A 24,703-nucleotide genomic window follows, 5' to 3' on the forward strand; every position below is an offset into this window, starting at 1 on the left:
GACACGTGACGCGCCCGCCCGCACCGCGCCGGGCGCCGCGCACCGAGCCGGGAGCACCGAGCCGGGAGCACCGCGCCGGGAGCACCGCGCCGCGGAGCACCGAGCCGGGAGCACCGAGCCGCGGAGCACCGAGCCGGGAGCACCGAGCCGGGAGCACCGCGCCGCGGAGCACCGAGCCGGGAGCACCGAGCCGGGAGCATCGCGCTGCGGAGCCGCGGCCGCCGCCGCGCCGCCCCCCGCCTCCGCGCCCTCCACCCTGCCCGCGGGGCACGGGAGCCGGTGACGGGAGCGAGGCGGAGTCTGGAGGGAAGATACGGAGAGATAGAGATTTAAATCACATCCCCGGCTGTAGAAGGGGCAGCAGCAGCAGCAGCCCCGGCGCAGAGGCACGGACGCACGCGCCGAGACAGGTCTGCCGGCTCCGCCGCTGCTGCTGCTGCTCACCATGGGTGCCGCCGCCGCCGAGCCCCCCAGCGCCATGGGCCTGGTGTCCAGCGTGGTGAACGACACCCTCGAGTTCTACCGCTGGACCTGGAGCATCCGAGGTAACGCGCCAGGGCGGCCGCGGCCCCGCCATCGCCGTGCCCGGCGCCCCCCGCCCGCTGCCGCTGATGCGCAGCGGCTCAAAATGGCTCCATCTCCCGGGAGACGCGGAGCGCGCTCCGGCTCCCCGGGATGGGGCGGCCGCGGGGGCAGACCCCCCCCCCCCCCCCCCCCCCCGGCTCCCGCCTGCCCTCCTCGCCCCTCCGGGTGCGCTCGGTGCAGTGTTTGTTTATCCGCCGTAATCCCGTGTAGCGGCCCGGGGTGCGCGGGGCATCGATCCGAGGCAAGGTGAGCGCGTCCCCCGGGCGCCCGCGGGTGGACGTAGCGAAATCCGCTTCCCAGGGCCGTGGTTCCTCCGGGTCTCTGCCGCCGCGGCGTGCCTTGGGGTTGTCACACGGGGATGTGATGTCGGAGGTAAGCGAGGCCCCCCGGCACAGCCGGTCTTTGGCTTCTGCGGCAGGTGGGAGCCCCACGTCGGCATCGCGTGGAGTTCAGCAAAAGAAATGAGGAAATGGTTGTGACCGCCAGTGCAGCAGCTTTGCATTTTACATTAAATGTGTTTGGGTCAGTCCTGCTGTTTTCCGTGCTCCGCTCCTGTATTGGCACTCCACGACTGCAATGTGGCAGATGCTGAAGGAAGAGTAAATGTCTTGGAATATGGAGAAATGTGCAAAAGCAGCTTGTAGTGCTGGGACAGCAAATGAGGCGGTACCTTGCTGCAGTGACCGGTAGCTCTGGAAGTGTTATTGGTCAGCGAGAATGGTTCTGTCTCGTGTGTCAAATGAAAGGAGTCGCTTTCACAGTTGCTATTGTGAGTAGCCACGGGCAGCTGGCAGAAGGATCATTTACTCCTCTGGATGTTTTCTTCATTTTTTCGTTGTCCACGCAACGATGAGGTTTAGCTATTTTGAAACACGCAGAGCAAAACTGGAGTGCGTGCGACTGTGGATGTATTTCGTGGCGGTGAGATAGGTGGGAATGTGGAAGCTCACTGCATCAGCAGTCTTTGCTTTTCCACCCCCCCTCCCTTCTGCCATCTGTCAGATAATAAATTAATCTTATGTTATAGATGGAAGGAGCTCACTTTTTTTGCAATTTGCCTTTCCATAACTCCCGTGTTTTGCTATATTTTTAAAATTGAGCCTGCATGCTTATTTTTCTCCTCTGTTTTTAAAAACTGCCAGAATATGAGAGCAAATAAAAATGCTTGCAGCAGCACTGCATTGTAATCTACCAGTGTTTGCTCTCTGACTCTTGCAACATACAATTGTTCATAGACTGCCAGGTAATGAATGAAAGAGATGCTATTCTAGTCAATCAATAGCATTTTCAGATGGATATAAAAATAGATGTGGGTACAAAGTTGATAACCTTGTCGATTACTTGATTTATTGGAAAAAAACTCATGTTCTGATATATTTCCTCAACTTCAAAAATGTTATTTAAGTCTGTCAATAGACCATGTCTATTGTAAGCAAAAATGACCAGAGGAGGGGAAAAAAAGAAGGAAAAGCAAGTAAATGTTAAGAATGTAATGATAAGTAAGTAACAGTGATACTACACATACAGCAAACTTTTTTCTTCTGCTTCTTTGGAGGATGTTAAGCAGTAGTAGGATCACATTGTTATTGCCCCTAAAATATGTGTAAGTCTTACTAATTTACTAATGGAAACATTGTATTTTTTGCTTTAAGTTCGGTAGCATTGCTGTTAGAGCAGGATTCCATTGTAATGAAGTCATCAGTCCTATCTTGTGGAGAGTTTCTTGTTCAGATTTTGGATTACAGCAGGTCCCTTCAAAGTTAGTTTTGAGTAGAGCCTAAGTCACATGAAAAACACATTACAGTTCTTATCTATACCCAGCAGTATGTGGAACAAGGTTCTCCTGTAGTTTTCACAGTCAGGTAGGGATGGGTGAAACATGTAATGTGTCACATTGTAGTTACAAAGTAGCTCAGGATAAGAAAGTGTTATTCATGAGGCAATGCTGTGTGGCTCTTCAGTGAAATAATTTTTAATGCCCTAAGTTGTGTAAAAATACCTGCTCAGTTTGCTGCTTTTCTGCATGTTTCCTTGTTGAGATAAAAATAATTGTCTCCATTTGCCATCTCTGAGTGAACATACAGCATATTTTCAGTACCTAAAAGGGATGTGACACAAGAGCACGAGAGGGACCTTTTACAAGGGCACGTAGTGATAGGACAAGGTAATGGCTTCAGACTGAAAGAGAGTAAGTTTAGATAGCAGGAAAAAATTCTCTCTTGCAAGGGTGATGAGGCACAGGAACAGGTTGCCCAGAGAACTTATGGATGCCCCATCCCTGGAATTGTTCAAGGCCAAGTTGGATGAGGCTCTGAAATTCTAGTGGAAGGTGTGTCTGCCCATGGAAGGGTGGTTGGAAGTAGATGATCTTCAGTCCCTTCCAACCCAAACCATTCTATGATATGTTAAAATTGTGAATTCAGCACTGTTATGAATTCATGCAATTCACCTTTGTGTTAAGAGCTATGACAGTAATGTTGCTCAACAGAAAACACCAATTATGGCATGCAAGACCATTGCCTAATGTTCAATATCATTAAATAAAAAACTATACCACGCAGCAAAGTTGCTCAACAAATGATGCTATGCAATAGCATTACACAATAAATCATACAGAAACACTACTACACAGCAAAATTACACAACAAAATGTGAAGAAATTTTATTCCCACTACTACTCCTACACTTATTCTCTCCATTTCCCACTTCCATTTTTTATTGAACACCTGTGTGTCTTTAGCCCTGTTCTCTGTATTCAGCAAGATTGGCTTGCCAGTAGGTGCTTTCTCCTGCTGCCTTGGACTCCTGTGATAACACTTGTGTAGGACTGTGCCAGAACATCCCACTGAGTCTTGTGCTGCTTTATTTTTGTACATTAAAAATTTGATCATTTTCCTCCCCTGCTTTGTGCTATTTAAAAAGCAACTGACCTTTTCTGAGACCAAAAAAAAAGACCCCAAAAGACCAAGTATATAATGAGCCTAAATGGATTTTGAGTTGATGTTACAATTTCTTTTAGCATTAAGCATGCTGTCTAAAGTTGATTTGTTTGTGGTTTTGGTTTTTGAAGTCTTGCATTTGGGAGTAGTAGCAGTGTTCTGTGACTTTTTCCCCAAGTATATTATCAAATACATTTTCAGCATTAGGTTGATGCTTTTGCTTGTTTATTTGTTGCAAGATTACTTTTTTTCTCTCCACTCCTGACTACTTTTTAGACCCCTTTCATGAAAGCCCAAAATCCATTGTAACCATATATTCACCTAGGAGGCTGAAGGACATAATTTAGGAAGCCATAATCTTCAAGAAGAAATAGAAAGGTCAAAAGCATGTTCTTAGCGGTCATCAAGAGCAAAAAAAAAAAAAAAAAGGTGGTCAGAGGAACAGTTACTATCAGGGAATATGATCTAGGAATTCCATGCCCTTATTTCTGTAAGGGCATGGGACCAGTTCCATGTAATTGTTAGGGCAGGGCTTCCTTCTTTCTCTCAGCTCGAGTGGCTGGTTGAGGTTGGATTTGCCAGGAAGGATTAAGGGTATGATTAGATGACTGAGCAAGTGACTTAAAGGGAGGTTCCAGGCTGAGTCCAGGGGAACTATTAAGATGAATAACTCAGGACACAATCCAGGAAAGAAGAGTGTGGAAATCTCAAAATGTGGGTGAAGAGACCATTGTCAGTCGGGAAGGGGGAATAGGAGACTGTGGCTTGAAAAGAAGATTCATGAAACACTGTACAAAAATATTTATTTAGAGGAACTACTTAATTTGGATGTACTGAGCTAAGGAACAGAAGGCTTTACTGACTTTGGGTGAGAATGATTGTTCTTGGAGCTCAAGAGTTTAAAGGAGGCAGGGCCATCCCAGGCCACGTGGGACTGCTTTGGAACAGCAACTATTTACAGCTGTTGCAGTTAATAAGATTACAGACTTTTTCCATCAGTAGGAAAGGAGAGATGCAAACTTTCACTTTAGTGGTAGGGTAGTGTTCTACCTAGTATCTTGTTCAGGAGCAACATCAACTGTAGGTTTTATCAGTTGGGTCAGAAGTCTAAGGCGGTGAGGATGGAGAAGATGGGGAACTTAAAACTGGTTGCCCAAAAGGAGAACCAGTGGAGCAGCTTCCATGAACACTTTTACTAGGAGATCTTGGGACTAGTTTAAAATTACCCAGGAAGTTCAGGTTCATTTTCTTTTTCAGTCCAGGGAACAGAACCAGAACAAAACACATTTCTTCTTCCCTTGTACCTTCCTCCACAGAGAACCCAAGTATGACCAAAGGATCCTGAGTGTCTATGCTTGAGAAAGGTTCACTGGGGTGCTTAGCAGAACACTCTGAGTGCAAGTAGTCCCTTGTAGCTGAGGATCTGTGCCAAAGCTGGAGGCAAGTAGAATGCCAGTGAAAGTGCTTCAGAGGATGATGATGGGGAAAGAAAGAGAACGAAGGGTGAGATTAAGGTCCATGAAGTCTGTTTCACAGAAACAAAGCAGAACATGTTCCTAAACTTTCAGAGGGCTGGCTGAGCATCAGATTTGGTGATATGGCACAATACTTGTCTTGCAGATACAATATTCTTCTCAAGGGAATAGTTTTTTTCAGTCTGTGGCCATGACTGGGTAAAACACAAGGATTAGACAGGGAGAAACATACTGGAAATGGAAAAGCTGTCTGACTGAGCTGGCTGTCTTGTGGCAGAAACACAGAAAAAACCTGTGGCAGAAAGAGCACTGGAGAAATTGATTGTGAAAGTCAAGAGTCTTAATGCCTAGATCATGAGATTGCTGTCAACTAAACTGAGCAATTGGAGCATCCCAGTTTATTTGATTCATTTGACATTTAATTGCCAGTTGGTGAAGGGAGGGGAATTTATTAGTGAAGAAAAAAATAATGCTTGGTATTGAAGGCAATTTGCTGAGTGTTTGAGGGAAATTCTACCCCCTTTTCATCATCAGAAGATTTTTATCAGATTGTAGAACTCAAAAGACATAATCAGAACTAAACAGATACCAAACATTTTTGGAAGTGGAAACATCATTCAGGAAAGTACATTAGTGAAGGGAAAATGTCTACTTCGAGATCTTGGGTCAGCAAGCTTCAAGACCTTGGTCATGAGGGAGTAGGAGAAGTAAAATGAACTCTATAGATGAGAAGCTGAGTTTTGAGTGAAGACTTCTCTTTCCTAAAATGAAGGAGCAGAAGTTGTAGGGGTGATATGCAAATCTCAGCTCCAGAAAAGAAATGAAACAGAAAAAAAACTTCAAAGAGCACCAGCAAGAATGTAATACAAACTTCTGTTTGAACACTCATCAGCATATTCCAGAAGGAAAAGGAAATGTGTAGACAAAATGACAAGAACATGACCGCATCTTTGAAAATTCATTCTAAAACTGTGTAGGTAGCATGTCTTTAAATCTTTGAAAGAAATAAGTTGTTGTGAATACTCTTAAAGGAGAATCCATGGGAAAAGATCTGGAAATGGCTGTATACAGAATTTAACCAAGCTGATTGCATGATCTTAGTGCCTGCTGCAGAAGGCCAAATGACTAGATGTTTAGAATTCAGCACATGCTAAATTGCTGTTGCAGAGTTCCAAGCAAATCACGTTTCTCAGCTGAGGCATCATGAGGTGCAAATCAATATGTGGTCCTGGAGCCCCATACTGCAACCAGAGGTGAAGAATTCTTGAGAATTTGAAATACCCTTGCTATGAAGCAGATGCATTCATCCTGGAGGCTCCACTGGTTACAGAGCTTGATCAAGGATAGTGACTGAACTCTTGTTCATAGGTAGCTGTCTCTAGTTGGAGCACCTTGACTAGGAGTGTTCGTAGTTGTCACCCTGCATTCGTGCTGTGCTCAGGGTGTGTGTGGTTATAGATATGAACAACCAGAAGAGGCTGTATTCAAGGCAGCTGTGCTGTCCTGTGCAACCTGGGAAGAGTGTCAAAGGCTGCACAAGGACAGGTAGTAGAAGAAGCTTAGGGAACATAGGATGTAGTTCCTTTTAAGGTCTTGTAGATGAGGAGTGGGTGAGGCAAGACTCCACTTTTTCCTCTGCCAGTCCAGACAGGTTTTTTGGAGTTACTTGATTGATTAGGAGAGCATTTAGATAAAAGGTGAATGAATGAAAAGACTCCAAACAGATATGGAGGGGACTTTGAGAGGAAGAACTTGCTAGGATGCAAGGCTAAGCGGGGAGAAGAGGCTGTTGTGTGTACTGAAGAGTTTTTTGAGGTAGGGCAAGTGAGGTTGAATGAATGCCTGAATGGCCTGAAAAAATGGAGATAAATGAGAGTTCATTTATCTAAAAAGAATTGACCATTAAAAGAATGACAGCTTTGGCTTTTAAAGATATGACTGGGGTGTTCCCAGAGCACAGAAGTTGTGACAGTGTGATTTTAAGGACAGATCTGATCCATAAGTTAGGACTTCTCTGACTGGTAAATAAATGACAAGGCCTTGCTTTCTCAAGCTGTATTTGGAAACCAAGTTGGAGTTACCACTGCACTTCATAAGGATCTCTTTGAGTGGGGCTGTCTGACTGACACCTCATTTAGGAGGATGTAGATGCTGAATACAGTTCCTGGATCTTGTATGGTGACAAGTGGGTACTCAGTGTTGTCAAACTTAAGTGCTTCTGAGTGTGTGAACTTCAAAGTCTTGTGGAATTTTAAGGATGCAAATGAAGGCAGCTCTGAAATTCAGGCTTGGCAAGGCTTAGGTGTTAGCCCTGTTGGGGTTTTGAGTACTGCATCCCAGCTAGTAGGCAAAGCAATAAGTAGCTGCAAGGCAAGCCTGGAGATCAATAGAGTGCAACGTGGTTTGTATTAAATCATTTTGTGTGTGCTTGGATCTCAAGATAAGCATGAGCTAAATTGCCTTTCTCTTATGGAAGGTGAGGGAGAATAAGCTACCTCAGTTTGGCCTGCATTTGATGCAAGATAGTGATGCCTGTGGGCATCCAATTGCTCTTGGTTTTGTTTTGCTTGTGTGCCTGCAGCTCAACTTCTTTCTTTAGGTACTTGAATAATTTCAGTGGTTTGATCCTTAACTCCTGTCCTGGAATGTTCACTCTCTCTGTGGCATTGTGTCTGCTTGTACCATGGGATCCTTCCCTTGTATTGTGTTTGCATGGCAAGGGTTTGCTGCTAGGGGGACTATGCTAGAAGCTTCCCCCATGTCCAACAGAGCCAATGCCAGCCCATTCCAAGATGGGCCCACTCCTGGCCAAGGCTGAGCCAATCAGTGGTGGTAATAAAATCTCTGTGACAACAATCCCACCATCAAAGGCAGCATGGCCAGCAGATTGAGGCAGGTGAGTCTGTTCCTCTACTCCACTCTTGTGAGACCTTCCACCTCTGGGGTCCCCAGCACAAAAAAGACAATTCTTCTAAGACAATGACCTAACGGAGCAAATCTAGAGCAGGGCCACCAAGTTGTTCAGAGGGATGGAGCACCCCTCCTATGAGGAAAGGCTAGGAGAATTGGAATTGTTCAGCCTGGAAAAGAGAAGGCTTTGGGGTGACCTAATTGACCTTCCAGTATCTGAAAGGAGCCTACAAGAAAAATGGAATGAAACTTTTTACAAGGGCATGTGGTGAGAGGATAAGGGGGAATGGCTTCAAACTGAAAGACTGGAGGTTTAGGTTAGAAATTTTAGGAAAAATTTCTTTATTCTGAGGATGGTGAGATGCTGGAACAGATTGTCCAGAGAAGCTGTGCATGCTCCATCCCTGGGAATGTTTAAAGCCAGGTTGGATGAGGCTCTAAACAACCCAGTCTAGTGGAAGATGTCCCTGCTCATGACAGAGTTGTTTGAAGTGGATGATCTTTAATGTCCCTTCCAAACCAGGCCATTCTATGATTTTACAGTAATGTATTTAAGAAGAGGGGGAAAAAAAGGCACAGAAGTAATTGCAGCCAGAGAAGAGTGAGAATATGTGATACAAACCACTCTGCAGACATGGAGCTCAGGGAAGGAAGGCAAGGAGGTGCTCCAGGCACTGGAGCAGAGATTCCCCTGCAGCCCATGGGAAAGACCACGGTGAGATACCTGTGCCCCTGATGCCTGTGGAGGTCCATAGGGCTGCAGAGATCAATCTGCAGCCAGTGGAGGAGCAGCATACCAGAGCAGGTGGATGCTGTAAGAAGGCTGTGACCCCATGGGAAGCCTGTGCTGGAGCAGGCTCCTGACAGGAAGGATCCCACACTGAATCACTTTGTGAAGAGCTGCAGTCTGTGGGAAGGACTCAGGCTGGAGAATTTCATGGAGGACTGTCTCCTTTGGGAGCAACCTGACACTGGAGCAGGGGCAAGACCCCTCCTCCTAAGGAAGAAGCAGCATCAGAAACAGCACATGATGAACTGACTGTAATCCTTATTCCCCATCTCCCATTGCCACTGGCAGGGAGAAGATAGAGAATCAGGGTGAAGTTAAGCCTGGGAAGGAGGGAGAGTTTGGGAGAAAGGTGCTTTTCAGGTTTGTTCTACTTCTCATACAACTCAGATTTTGATTGGTAATAAAGTAAGCAATTTCCCCAAGTCACATCTGTTTTGTCCACGACCGTAATCAGTTTGTGACCTCTCCCTGTCCTTACTACTCTCTCCAGCTCCCTGAAAGGAGGCTGCAGTCAGGTGGGGTTGGGCTCTTTCTCCAGGCAGCAACTGACAGAATGAGAGGACACAGTGCTAAGCTGCACCAAGGGAAATATAGGTTGGATATCAGGAAAAAGTTTTTTATGGAAAGAGTGATAAAGTTCTGGAATGGTCTGCCTGGGGAGGTGGTGGAGTCACCATCCCTGGCTGTGTTTAAAAAAAGACTGGATGTGGCACTCGGTGCCATGGTTTAGTTGAAGCGTTGGGGCAGGGGTTGGACTGGATGATCTTGAATGTCTCTTCCAATCTGGTGATTCTGTGAATTCTGTGATTCTGATTAACTCATGAGCCTTATCTTCTATTTTCTCTACCCTGTCCAGCTGAGAGGGGAGTGATAGAGCAGCTTTGGTGGGTACCTGGCCTTCAGAGAGCGTCAAACCACCACATCCCTGGTTTCACTTTCTGTTTCAGCATAATCATGAACTCTTGACTGTTTAGTTTGTTTCCATCATATTTTCCTATTCCTCTTATCTATTTCTGCTATATCTAAAAAGTGTCTTCTTCCAGCTCTTGCATGTGTTGTGTTTAGTTTACATGCTTGACTATAGCGTTCTTCTATTTTTTTTTTCTGCTTATAGATATTATCTCCTTGATTCTTTCTCCCAGTTAGGAGCAATAACAAAAATTGTTTTATTGCTTTCTAAATGTTCCTAGAACATTGCTGAAAGAAGTGAATTTTTAACCCATGTCTTTCACGTTTTCTGTGGAGCCAGCAAATCTTCTCTCTGATGTGATTTTATGTCCTTCTATTCTTAGAACATAATTGTAACACCTTGTTTTTAAATTGTTTGAGTTAACATAAAGAAAAAAAAGAAGAAAGTAGTTAGTAGTTAAATTGACTAGCTGGGTTGTAAATAGGAGACTTCATAATCATATTTTCTTCACAGTTTAATATTTAGTGCTTTACCAGGAACAGATGTGCCTAATAGAAATACTTACATACAGAGTACCCCAAAATGCTTTGATAATTAGGTCAGGTTTTTTCCTACTCTATCCAATCTCCATTTCAGTGAGACCTGGATTTTTTATGTTGAGAAACTTTTATTGCTGAAACCATTAGAGAAGCTTGGGGCCCATGTGTCAGCATGGAAGGTAACACAACTGTGGAAGTGGAAAGACTCAGTTGTAGCAGTCATTTGGACATGGACATTATGTAGCTTCCAAATTGATGATTTTGCTACTGTGTACTTAGTGGATGAAAAATTCAGACCCTGATCATTCTTTTCATCACTTTTGGGTTAAAAGCATTTTGTCATTCAGTTCATATTTTGAAAATCAGCATTTCAAAACTAGTCTCTTTTTTTTTTTTTTTTTTTGTGCTTGGTTCCTCACCCCCCCAGTTTGTCATTTTTGCTGATGTTAAAGGGATGTTGAGGAATTAAGTTCTAAATGTTTTAGAGTTTTGTTTTCCTCGGAGGCTTTGACTGATGTATTTGTGTTAAGCTAACAGAAGACCAAATGCATCTCACAACTGTAAATTTACTTCTGCCTCTGAACTTTGAAGAGCTAATGCATTTCAGTGACTCCTTTTGTAGTTTTTAAACAAAACAAAATTCTCATCTCATTCATCCTTCTGTAAAACCAAAGTGATGAGGAGCATCCTTGTGATAATGCAAACAGGAAAACCAGGTAGTTTATCAGAGAGCTTTCTGTGCTGCTTCTGCGAATTGTCTCCAGTAGCTTTCTGGTATTATTCTTAGGTTGATTTCACTTGCCATTGCTGGTTTTCATACATGCTCAAGCACTGCATTTAAAAGTCTCTAAATGTTCATCTACAACCCCAAATAGCTGCATTACAAGAGCATCAATGTAAGTTGTTTATGTTTTCTGTGTAGTTAAACATCACTATCCTTCTGGTGTGTAAGCACATTAGACATGTCCCATGTATGCTGAGTATGTAGCACTTATCTACAGTGGATAAGACCTTGCAGAGTTGTTATTGAACTGATAATAATAGTCTTTCACATTTTTCAATGAACTTGTGTTTAAACTGAAGGAATCCTGTTGCAATATCTGTCTTTGGAGAAGATCTTCATACCCTGTGATCATCCCCTTCAGCATTATAAAACTCTGGGTGGGCCAGTAGACTAATCTGTTATTGCAGCATTGAATGTGCATAAATCCTGTGTTTGTATTGCTGCTTACTGATACTCCTACAACTATTTTCACAGTGCCAAACCCCAGTGCTTTTGTATGCAGTAGTGACATGTCCAGTCTGAGTTCAGAGACATAGTTTTGGCAAAAAAACATACATGTTTGAGTAGAAGTTTCAGTAGAAGAAAAGCTTTCTGAAGTGTGTTTTGTGCAGTACTGCTATTGCTTTAGAAATACAGAGACATATGCTGGATCATAAAGTCTGCAACTAGTTTATAAAATTATATTGTATGGTAGGGTTGGGGGATTTGTATACTTTCGTCTGTTTACTCCATAACATATAATATTTAAGAAAAAGCATGCAGGCATCATTGCATTGGGAATGTATCTTGCATTTGTGATGTTTGGAAAAGAAGATTTGGCAACCAGAAGAATACTTCATGCCTCAAGGGCTTGTATCTTGCATATCTTGTATAAGCTTCAATGAGGATTATATTTTTATTATTACTTGAAGCAGAGCATTTGTACTGTCCCCACAAGTAATCATAATCAGTGGAGAAGATAAATATCATTTGAGCGAGGTAATCTCTTTGGACTTGAAAATCCTGAGACTTGATGGAAAATTGTCATGTGTCCTGAACTTCATAGTAATTCCATTACTATCCTTGTCTTGAAACACGTGTATAATGTAATTGCTGTATATAGGCACAAAGCCAATATATTAATGACTGATAGGAGTCCTGAGAAGGCTGGAATGCTGGTCAAAATAATGGGAAGGCTAGTTAAAATACATCTGGCCTTTTAACAGCAAATTGGGATTTGGCCTTCCTGTTACTTTAATGGGAGTTTATGAAACACATGCACATTACACAGGTCTTCATTAGCTGCAGGAGATGTTGCTCTTAGATGTGTGGCATTTTGATCTTATGGTGCTGTTTACAGTTTTAAAGAAGACTAAGCAGTCAAATACAAAGCCCTGAAATTCAAAACAAAGCCACAACTGGTTATGGGTGGTACCTGTTGGTCTTGCCTTTTAATCCTCTTGGTTTTGGGGCAGGCATCTCTCATTTCTGCCCGCAACAGGGTTTTGTACAGCAAACTTCGAATATGTGGGTTTCATTGTTTTGATTTTTGGGGTGTCCTCTCATTGTTCATTGTGCTTGAGGCTGAATACTCTTATTCTTGCACTTTAGTTTTATGGCTTGTTAAAATGACAGTGCTTTGCCATAAAGTTTTGTCCTTGACCTGAACAAATTAGTTTGTTCCTGACTAGTTAAAGCTTAAGGATAGACAAAGTACTTAACTCAGATTTTTAGATTTATTATCAAATATTAAAAAAAAACCCCAAAACTTGTTTTCTCTCTACTGAGCTACTAAGTACTGAAAAAAAAAATTACTTAAACCAGATGAGCTGTTATGCTTTTTTTCCTGGGTTTTGGGAACCTTTGTGCATATGATATCCTGTGCGTGTCATCCTTAGCTTTACCAATACCATACATGGCAAGAAATTCTTTACTGTGAGTGTGGTGAGGCACTGGAACAGGATGCCCAGAGAAGCTGTGGATGCCCCATCCCTGGAGTGTTCAAGGTCAGGTTGGATGGGGCTGTGAGCAACCTCTAGTGGGAGGTGTCCCTGCTCATGACAGGGTGATTTGAAGTGGATGTTCTGTAATGTCCCTTCCAACCTAAGCCATTCTATGATTCTCTGATACTCACATCTTTGTTTTCTTGCCAGTTATTACCACCACTGATACTGTGACATTATGATAATACAGAATTTTTTGTGAGATAAGGCAGCAGGGGCTTGACTGGTTCCTGAGAAACCAGTGCAAGGCTGATTTAAATGTTTGTAGAGTATGCAGAGATGAGCATGAAGATTATTCTATGACTGGAAAATATGCCTACAGGTGAATGAGATGAAGTGTTTCTTTAAGGAAAATTAAAAAAAAAAAAAAAAGGCAACTAGTGAGTGACCTGATAACTGTTCAAAAATACCCAAATGAGGAAAGAAAAAAATGATGGGTCTAGGAATGGAAATTATAGTGAACTAGTTTAAGTTTAATCCTAATTTCTTCAGCTGTAGAGAGCAACTTTATGCTAGTTAACGTTTTACAGCAAGCTGCTATATGTTCTACCAGGCTTACTGCCTCTGAAAACATATCCTGTACTAAAATGGGAAATTCTTCTAAGATCTCTTGGCTTATACATGTGTTAATGGAAGCTTCATGGCCTTTGCTTTGTAGATGATATTAGATTCTTTCTGAGTTAGATACAGGTATCTTTGGCCCTGACAAACTCCTTAGAAACACCCATAGTGCCAGAGGACTGCAGACATTGCCAAGTGTGATAGGTAAGAAAGAAGGGTAAACTGGCCATTCTTTTTGTCCCAGTCATTTTGCTTTCCTGCAGCAATCTGTCTGCACAATCCCTCCTAAGAAGACATGGACTATTCTTTTGCCTGAGACATGTATGAGGCTATAGGGATATAATTTCAGTTCATGCAGTAGCTTCAATCTGCTATTACAAGATTTCTCATTAAAGAAACTTTATAAACTGAGATTATTAACAACAGGACAAGAGAAATGGCCTGAAGCTGTGCAGAGGGAGGTTCAGGTTGGACATCAGGATAAATTTCTTCACTGGACAGGGTGGTTAGACTTTGGAATGGGCTGCCCCAGGAAGTGGTGGAGTCACCATCCCTGGAGGTGTTCAAGAAATAACTGGACATGGCATTTAGGTGCTATGGTTTAATTGACATGGTGGTGTTCAGTCACAGGATGGACTAGATGATCCTGAAGGTCTTTTCCGACTTTAATGATTCTGTAATTCCATTAATTGAGGAATAGAGTGCAAATTGTGCTATGAATAATCAATAGCAAAGCAGGTAAGTTAATTCAAGCAATGACAACCAAAAAGAAAAAATAATTTGGGGCCATATGAACAGCTCTATTAAAATAATAGTAAGTGAATAAAAAAATTTTAATTCTACTGATTTTCTGTCCAAAAATATATGGCCACTCAACTTTCATTCTGCAATGCTTCTTCATTATCAGTCTTCAGTCTCAAACTGTGCAGCCCATGTAGTCATGTACTGTTTTAAAGGCTAATTTTATAGCTTTAGCTGTTGTTGTTCTGAAGTGTTAGTTAGTCAGAGACTGAGCTTTTTTCTTGGAATTTCTACTAACTGCTAACAGTAAATCTACTTTTAAATTATTCTGATGTATTACTCAGTTTAGTTCAAAAGCATAGGGTCTAATCAGGTAGATGCTTATTCAAGTTTGCTTTCAACAGATCCGGTCTGCAGTGATTGTGTAGCCAGAGTGAATCTTATATTCACTTCTAAATATTTACATGACTGGACCAGTATTTCTAATAAAAATCTTGGAGAGAAGTATATTGCATATTTATCTGTAGCCAGAAAGAAAAGGGGGAGGGAGGGGGTCACTAAAGCACTAAAATCACTGAAGGGATCTAGTGTGAAAACTTTGTAAACATTTTAAGGTGTGTGAAGTTATATTTCTCACCTGTTGGTTTTTTTTTTAATATGATATGTGTTTTCATTTTGTAATTATTTCAGTTATAGTGGTAGTGGAACTAGCAAAATGTGGGAAATTCTTAGATAATTAAACCACTGTGGTTCATGGAACAGTACTCCAATTAGGTGATACTGCTTTGCCTTCCTTATACTGTGGAGTTAAAATTTTACTTGTTTAAGGAAATCTTTCTTAAACTTGAGGCTGGCTTTGAGAGTGCTTTTGTTGAAATAAAGGTGATCTCCAGAGAGCTCTCACAGAAGCACTTTTAAATGCTCGCCGTCATTTCTGCAGTGTCTTTAGAAATGTAATCGGACAGATGGATGTGCTGGATTGGCACTGTAAGTGTCTTTGCTGAGAATAGTATCAATAGCTATTAATAACTTCGAAAGTCTCTCCAGATAAATTAGTGAGTAGCGACCTTATAGCTCAGGAATACATATGTTGTTAAACTGAAGATTATCTAAGTATTTCTTTTGAACCAAACATGAGCACAGGGAATTGCAATAACCTTGTATTTTAGTGATGTAATATTTTCTCTAAAACTGATTGTAAAAGCAAAGATAACCACCATTGTACTGTTTCAGGATTTCTTGAGGTGAATGTCAAAGTGACTGTGCTATGCATTTGTTTGCTTATTTTTCAAGTTTGTACTTCTTGGGGAAAGAAAAAAATTAACCATAGGCTAAGTAAAATGCAGGAAATTGAACCATCTAAAATCTTCTCTATCAGAAAGGAAATGCTGAAACATGTTTAACAGAAATGCTTGCATATTAAAACAGTTACAGTATGTTTCTCAAAAACTTCTTGTGATTTTTAATGCTAGAACAGCATCACTGCAGCCTTACTTATTGAAATTCATCTTCACTTCCCATCCATATTTCAGTATAGGTTAATTATGTCCTCTTTGGACATTGTCAGGCAGGATAATCAGTCCTTTTCACTGGTTCTGCTCTTCTTCTTGCTTTGAATTAAGAAATCAAAGGGATTTATATATGTATTTCTTGTTAATTTCCCCACAAAAAGAATTACATGGTGCAAAGGTAGGTACCTCAGGGCAATTTCAATTATTTATATATATATAAATAATAATATATATACTTAAATATAATATATACACATATAAATATATAGATGTAAGTTCTTCTGGTTTTTGCCTTTGCAAGGTGTAACTTTAGAAAGTATATACACAAAATGTCAAGAAAGCCTTGTGTATATACATATTTCCTTACATAACAGTTATTTTTTATCAAGAGCATGTTAGTAGATGCCTTAGTCTAGGCTGGATTCATTTTTGCTATAAAGTATTTGTTCTAAAACTTTTCCCAGCTTACCAGAAGAGCACTGTGCTACAGGCTGTGCCATCACAGCAGACATTTTATTTGGGATCGAATTAGAATCTGGGTCTTGGGATTTGAAAGACAAACGCCTTAATCCCCTGAAAGATTCAGTCAATCTCTGTCAATTCTAATCAGGTAAAGGCATTGGTCTTTTTGCTTCACAGCAGTTGGAGGGATTTTTTTTTTAATTCAGGGAGCTAGCCTTTTTATTTCAAGCTTATTTCATCTTTGAGGTAAAAATGTCCCTTTTCTGTGTGAAGTACTGCAGGATTTAATGCACTCATATGTCCCCTTAAGCTATCACAATTCTCTGTAATTTGCAGGAATCTTTTGTGGTCATCAGCACCAGCTAGTAAGTAGGACACAAAATTATGCTGGTTTTGCTAAAACAGATTGGGGGCTGGGCAGAAGGAAGGTGTTGGAGTAGCTTGGAATATTTGCCACTTGAGCAGATGACTTAAGATAGTGAATTTATCTTTGAAAGAGAGCAAGGGTCTGCATTTTACTGGGTTTTCTGTGTAAAACATGAACAAGCAGGCTTGCCAGGTAAACTGAAATGAAATTGTTTTTCTATAACCTTCTGTGTGATAAGAATGGAGTTGACTTATGATGCAACAAGTTACTTTGCATTATCCAGGAAAGATCCTGTGATGAAAAAGTTCAGGGATTAACAGTATCATGTTTTCTGATGTTTTCTAGTTAAAAATAATCATATGCAGATGCAATGTTGGATACCCTGGGCAGTGTGTTACAAGATTTGTATCAGTAATACATGTTTTTCCTGTAAATACTTCAAGACATCTCTGAGATGTAGTGGCTCACTGTCCAAAAACCCTTTGGAGAGGGAAAGTCACAGGCTGAGAGCATGGTATGGAAGAGTAATGGCAGCTTCTTAGGTGCTCTTATATAGTTGTCAGACTTAATGAAATATATCTCTTGGTTTTCTCCAGTGAAGTCCTTCAATTTGTAATATTTGTGGACACAAGGTGGAAGAATTGTTTACAGTGCTGATGAGGTGTGAGGCAAAGCCTGCTTTCAGATGGGTTTTAAAATAAATTATCCCTTTGTCTTTCCTTTCACCCTCTAGTGAACCCTCATTCTTCCATCTAGAAGTCCAGAAATCCTTGTCTCCTGACACAAAAAGAAATCTGGAACAGGTCATGGTTTCCTGTTTTCAGCAGTGGGTGGTAACGTTCACCTCCTGGCTAAAATTCAAATCTTCCTCTCTCACATCTCTTTGTATTGCCACTTTAGTGTGCAAGATTATCATGAAACAATGTGTTAGAAAATAGAAGACAGGTTCTCTAATGTGTTTTTTTCTCTTTATCCTCTTTGTATTCCTTATTGCAAGAAATCTGGGAAAGCAGCTGTGTTGTTTGCCTCACCTGCTCTTAACTCTTTGTACATTACAGTGAAGAGAGATCTGCATTTGATTAAAGCATGTCACTCTTTGGCTATTCCCAGAGCTGTCTCTTAACTGACACCTTTTTTCTTGTTTCATGATGAGTTCTTGCCTATTACTTGGTGCCAGGTAGATGATGAGGTTATCTTCTTTTTTTTTTTTTTTTCTTGTTTGGTGTTTTTTTTGTTGTTGTTGTTGTTTTTGGGGGGTTTTTTTTTGGTTTATTGTTTTGTTGTTTTTTTTTTTTTTTTTTTTTGGTGTGTGTTATTTTTTGTTTTTAAATTCAGATTGGTAATCACTAAAGGCAAGAAGAAACTAAATTGTAAAGGATATAAGAGTGTAATAATTGCAATGCAGTAGTGATTTCAACTTTGGTAGGTGCCAGGTAGTATTCTCTGTGGTTTCAGGAGCTTGACAAAAAGTTAAGTGGTAGCTGTCATCTCTCACTCTCTTCAGGTCCTCTTTAATTGCCTGTGTTTCTACAGCTGATCTATCTGATTTTTTTGACACTCCTCCCTGTAGTCCTTGCCCTGTCTTGCCCTTGGCTTCTTTTGGTGGCTGTGGCCACATGGCTGAATCCCATCATTCCAGCAGCATCAGTGTCCTTTCTTGAAGTTTCTATGCATTAGGATGAATTTTCTCTTCTGGTATTAACAGCCATAAAAGAAGCAGTCTTCTTTTCAATTTCTTTTTAGGCTTCCTAGCATCTTGGAATGTGCAGCTTAATTATTATCAAATCATCTACAAGTAAGAATAATCTGTGTTCTTCATTTCCTCTTTCCCTAGATCACAGTACTTGTTGTTTTTATTAGAAATAAAGGGCCTCATGAAATTTGTTCATAAAATTAGGTTCTAATTTATGGCCTTAAGTAAAACAAAGAAAACAAGAAAGAAGAGTGGGAGAAATAATGACAGTAGTGTTCTTCTGTACTTTCCTCATTTTCTTGATAAGAAGGGTTTTCTAACTTGCTGGTTCTATGCCTGGGATCAGTAATTAATGTATGGTATAGGGATTTTTCATGGTCTTTGATTTACACTTCTTTAAAAGAAACTTGTCCTCTGGGTAAATCTCTGGCCAGCTGCATTTGTGCGTTTGCCCACACTTGACTGAAGTAGGTGTTTCAGATGTTTGAGCTTCCCAAGGAGCCCTGTGATGTGATTTCCATGGGAACTGTAACTGGCCTAAGCATTGGGAAAATAATCCAGTTAGTATCATAAAGCTGTGCAGTGTCTGAAGTTCTGAGAGTTATGAAGCAGTAACCTTTTATCTCTTGCTACAGCTTGATATTGGCCTTCAGGCAGGGCGGGACATGTGACACATGGGACAGCAAGGCACTGAGGAAGGAGGTGTCTCTGCAAGCTCACTTCTCTCCTCTAGCAGAGCTATCTTCTAATCCTAGATGTCACTGGTTCATCAGGCTAACACTGCATTTTTCATACTGATCTAGACCTTAATATAGCATATTCTCAGCTCTGAAATATGTGTAATGTAACTGGATCCTGTGAGTGACTGAAGGAGACTATAAATAAAACCTTTGTTTCCCATATGGCAGCACAGATTGACTAGAACCATCCCTTTAGAACTCTTTTATTTGGTTGTTTTCTGGTAACACTGTTAGTATTCTGTCTGAAACATGAGACTGACCTATATCAAATAGCAAAGGTTTTCATCATACAACCTGTATAAAATTGATAGGAGACTTTCTAGTACCTAATTTTAAACTAATAAAAGCTACTGGTTTTATCAGTATTTTGCCCAATTCATGTATCTTTCATTTGCAGTGGTGATGAATATTTGGTTATACTGCCACTGCAGTCATTATCCATCATAAGCAAAATTCGTTTGGGGGATTAGTGAGTTGATTTGTGTTTGGGCTCATGGGATTCTGTTTGCTTTGTTGTTTTGGATTGTAGAACTGGACAACAGAGCTTGAATGACATAATGAATCTCTCTGTGAGGTAATGTGATATAGTGGGGTTTTTTAAAAAAATATTTTCTTTAACCTTCCGAGAAAGAATGAGTGCATTGTGTTTCTACTATCTGATGTGGCTATTCCAGGAGAAAATAATACTTAACAAATTCAATGCTTAAAGTGATGATGGAATATATTTTATTCAGACCTTGTTGACTCCTTCTGTTTGCTTCACTCCCTCAGACAAGCGTGTTGATGATTGGCCCTTGATGCAGTCTCCATTTCCAACACTGACTATAAGCACTATTTATCTCCTCACTGTCTGGCTGGGCCCCAAATGGATGAAGACGAGAGAGCCCTTCCAGTTACGCTTCCTCCTGGTTGTTTACAACTTTGGAATGGTTCTGCTCAACTTCTTCATTTTCAAAGAGGTGTGTATGCCCTCTTGCAAGAGGGAATTCTTACTGAGGTTTGAGGATGCCAAAATGAAAATGATGTTGCGTATTCTTGATGGCTATTGAGAGTGAATGTTTTGCACAGACTTTTAAAGATGAGTTTGCCTTTGAGGTGAGTATTTCTGTAAATAGGTCGTTTCTGTTTGAGAATAATTGCACTAAATGAGTCAATAGAGAGAATTTGTGTTTGAGGTATTCCAAGTTCTTCTTAAATTTATGTTAGTCTAAATACTGGAGAGACTAAAATCTGTAGATTTAACACCTGTAACTGATACTTTTTTTTCATCTTAATAATCCTAAAGGGTATCAGAATGTATCTTGTTAGAAATTGAGCTATTTATACTTTCAATGTGTTTATAATATTTAGAAATTCAGTGTTGCTGCATTTTTCCTTTGTTGGATTTTCTGGACAGAGGGAATGAATAGTAACACTGCAGTGGATCAGCTGTGTAGAAGTAGCTAACTGGGATTACTTAACAGTTTGGTAATTATTATTCAAGGGTGGCTGTACAGAAGATGGCTGATGCTAAGTTTATGCTGCTGTGACTGCTCATGGGGATCAGGAGTTGTCTTCCTGGAAGACCTCTGATCATAGATTTTAAAAATCTATTTCCAGAAATAAGCAAATGAACAGAGCAGTGAAAATTACAGCGTTGCAGAACTGTCTGGTCTGTTCTGTACTTTTGCCATGAAAAAAATAGCATATCTGATGATGATCTGCAATTTGACCCTTTCCCAAAGCTCCTAGCATAAAATCATTAATCATAAAATGATTTCAGCCTCACTTTAAGACATGGTTTAGTAAAATTTTAACCATCACACCTTAGTCATCATTTTAAACTGTTTTCTTGGACTATTCAACAAAGTAGTGTGACAGGTACAAAAGAATTTAATGCTGACATGAAAGCATAGTTGAAGGAAGAGATTAAATCCAATCATCTTGGCAGGCTAAAACTGAAACTCCTGGAATTAGTTCTGCAGTGTTACTGCAATGCCTGTCTTTTTCAGATATTCTTTTAAACTGGTTTGTTTCATCCATAAGCTGAATTATACCAAACTTGCAGTCAAATAATATTCAGACCTATGTTCCTTATAGGATATGTGTTTGTAGCATTTCCAAGTCACTGAATTAACATAAAAATGAGTGGGACTACAAATACATATTTGTTGCTGATATGCTGAAAGCTCTTAACTTTATACACAGAGGTTCTAATTTCCTCCTCTCTCCTAGTGGTAGGTTGTTATTCAGTGGATGTTGAGGCAATGGATACAGCACTTCCAGCAAGTGTCTTTTCTTGATTGTAGAGACTGATAGAAGGAAGGTGTTCAAGTTTCAGTTGTTCCCTGTAACAAGGCAATTCCTGCTTCCAAAGTTTACAATACCACTGTGCCACTATTGTAATTCACACAAGTTTAATGTAATTGTTTTGAGAAAAATGATACTGTTTGTATTTTGTGAGTGTTTGTGAAGTTTCCAGACATTGCTAAGAACAGAATTTTAATGTGAAACACCTTTAAAAGTTATTTAAATAAATATCCTGATGGCAAGCTCTTTTGTTCATCTGTGGTAGCTTATGTTAAATAGTAAATCATAAAGCATAGTGCAAGGCTCATATGCAGAATTCAAATTCACGTCCAAATTTGGAGCAAATTTTGCTTAGAACATGCAGAAGTCACAATGGAATAGACCCTATTTTGCCACAGAATCATGAATTTCTTATTCTACTTCAGGGCAGTTTGGTGAAGTCAATTTACTGCCTTTTACCAAGGGAGCCTTGGTTGAGTTGTCCAGTAGGTCACAGTAGGGACGGGTTGGTTTCTGTAACAGTGCAAACTAAACTTTCCCTGCTCTTCTCTATTAGTACTGGATGTGCTTCTGCCCATGTGGGACCACACTGGAGTTCCAGTTAGTTACACTAGTTTGTAAATGGACTTAGATGATGCAGAAGTAGTTCAGTTTCTTTTCTAGGATAATTTCTGTGGGCAGTTCTTTCATTTACCTCCTTTAACATACGTGCAGCAAACAAGTCCAGAGGTTCACAAGGTTTTGTATGTTGTAAATAAGATGGAAGTCAGGTTAGTGGTAAGAGTAGTCAGTGCCTGACCATGACAGGTTTTTTTGAAATCTTTTTCTATCACCCCAATTTATGTCTGCCCCACTGCTGTTTCTCTTTGATCCTTAATAGAGTGGGATTACTTGGCTTTAAACATTCTTGGATCATAACATTTATGAATGTCAAGATTAGAAGTGTTACTTGAACTTTGTACTGCTCTAGAAAAGTACTTCTTTCCAATGGGAACTTGTTCAAATGTCAATTTTATCTTCTCCTGTCCAGGTTTTTGCAACGTGCTTAATTTGGAGAGGCCCTACAGAAGCACTTCAATTGCTTTAGGCCATTTTTGTTGGCACAAAATGGGGAACTTTTCTCCATCCTTTTTCCCTCACTGTGTTTAGTGGGTATTCAGCTTTGGCTGTTCAAAGTGAGGCAGGGGTGGGGGGGAGAGGTTCTGGATTTTGATTGTTATACTGTGCTAAGAACTGTACATCCATATTATCTAATCCCTGTCTCTTGAATAGTGTTCTCTTGAATCCATACTGGGAATAGCATTTCTGTCAATTGTAGTGAAAGCAATTAGATATTTTCTGTTTCTGAAGCTAGAGCCATCAGAAAGAGTATTTGTGTCTGAACAGCTTAAGATCATACTAGAATTTGTTGTACAAGACTCTAATTATCTGGGCAGATACATGCAGGGAAAAATGAATACTTTCTTTTAAATTTATAAGAAAAAAATAAATAGTCTGTAACAATAGGTTGTTAGTACTAAATATTGTCTTTCTTCAATAGCATTCTCAGGACCAATAAGAATATTTTAAGTATTTCTGTTCCAGTAAGTTTGATGTAGCAAGAAATTTGCTGATAATTGCTATAAATGTGCTTTATGTATTATATTTCCCCTCATGTATGGCTTTAATATTTTCAGTTGTTCTTGTCATCAAGAGCTCGAGGGTACAGCTATGTCTGCCAGACTGTGGATTATTCAGATAATGTTTATGAAGTTAGGGTGAGTATTTCTTTTTTGTATTTGTATATGAATGTGTGTAATATATAGCACTACACGATGGTTTAAGCCTTTTCTGAACAAGTGTTTCCACAGCTGCTGCCAGCAATGACTGTATCCCGTTACATCCTCACAGGCCACTTCAGCTTTGACTACATCATACGTAGCAGGTTTAATCAAAATGCATCAGCTTATTTGTGCTAACTTGCATCTGACTGCAACAGCTGAGGGGAATCTTAAAGATACCATCCTTGGCTTCATCCAGAGTTGTACAACCCAGGGTAAACTTTGTGTACATCCTTTGCTTCCTAGATTTGCTGAAGTTTGGGATACCACCAGTAAAGGTGCTGTGTTCTAGCTAGATCAAAGCAAGTGAGATTTGTCATCTTATCTTGTGGTTGCATTTCACCCATACTGGTGTGGCAACTCTTTGTCTCCTTTATCCATGTTTGGCTTTATGAGGTCTTGCTGGCATTTGGCAAATGTATTATCAGTACATTTCATTGTATTATCTTAGATTTCGAAAATCTGGGTTTTGGAAAACATTAAAAGCAAAGTGCAGTTCCTTGTTCATTTTCATAATGCCATTGATTAGCTCATGTACTAAACTTTATCTTCCAGCAGAGCTGACGCTAGAGAATCTCTCAGCTGTTCTTGCAAGTTTCATGTACAGATTAGGACGTGTTCCTGAAAATGCAGTGAAAATATGCATTATGTTTATGGTAGTTTGAAAATGTTTGTCTGTGAGGTAGCTGTTCATGGACAGGTTAGTCAAAAGCTTGTGCATGTGGCAGGGGTGGTAGTGAGAACAAAAGGTTTGAGTCTTACACCTTATTTATAATGGCTGATATTGCAGAACAGCTCTGTGCGTAGATTTTTATTCACCTTTTTGTAGCTGCCAATCTTTCACCTTTGTCAATACAGTGCTCTCACTATGTCAGTCACTAGAATGATTCTGCTAAAAATTTTGTTAGAAAAACAACATCTAGTAGAGTGTAGCAAGTGCTTGACAGGTTTGGGGTTTTTAATAGATAAGCAAAATAGAATGCCCTTGTACTTAGCTGAATGTCATTGAGGACTGGTGTGGTGTATATGGGAAGAATTTTTATATTAGCTAAATACAAGCAGTACTCTGTTTCATAGCCTCCCTTTTAGATGCACTTGTTTGTGGGAGGCAGTGGAGAGGTCAGACCTGCTCAAAAGAATCATCCATTTTGTTTGTTATGAGAAGCACAGCATTATTATACAATGAAATAAAGGCAAAATGACCTGAAGAATGTATTTATATCTGGACTATATAATATATCCAGAAGGAAGGACTGCTCTAGCAATATATATTCTTTTGACTTCCTGACTTTTTTCTTATTTTTTAAAATTTTATAAAATTATTTCCCAGATTTGTGGATTTGCATGAAACTTAGCCCTGAAGTTTAAGTTGTAGCATGTTCAGTTTGCAACTGAGGGAGTTGAGGAACAAGGGAAAATGGAGTCCTCTCAAGTTACTGCAGCAAGTGTATAGTATGTTATCAGTCAAGATTCTTATCTTGATCATTTTCTGGTGATTATTTTTGAATGAATTCTCAGTTCAGGTAAGTAAGTTGCAAATAGAAAATTATACTTTCCATAAGTGTGTTTTGTCGAAGTGAGGATTCTTGGATACATGTCTGTCCT

At 40.3% G+C, this 24,703-nt stretch overlaps 1 protein-coding gene across 1 annotated transcript in view; it reads left to right on the forward strand.

Annotated features, from left to right (window-relative positions):
* Window positions 1–212: 212 nt before the first annotated feature.
* ELOVL4 (ELOVL fatty acid elongase 4) overlaps window positions 213–24,703 on the forward strand; it is a 37,169-nt gene continuing 12,678 nt past the window's right edge. The window contains exons 1-3 of the mRNA XM_053974234.1: window positions 213–545; window positions 19,761–19,948; window positions 22,955–23,035. Of these exons, the coding sequence (XP_053830209.1) occupies window positions 446–545; window positions 19,761–19,948; window positions 22,955–23,035 (369 nt within the window). The 5' untranslated portion in view covers window positions 213–445. The remainder of the gene's footprint in view (window positions 546–19,760; window positions 19,949–22,954; window positions 23,036–24,703) is intronic.

Source organism: Vidua macroura, chromosome 3 (genome assembly GCF_024509145.1).
Source record: "Vidua macroura isolate BioBank_ID:100142 chromosome 3, ASM2450914v1, whole genome shotgun sequence".
NCBI lineage: Eukaryota > Metazoa > Chordata > Aves > Passeriformes > Viduidae > Vidua > Vidua macroura.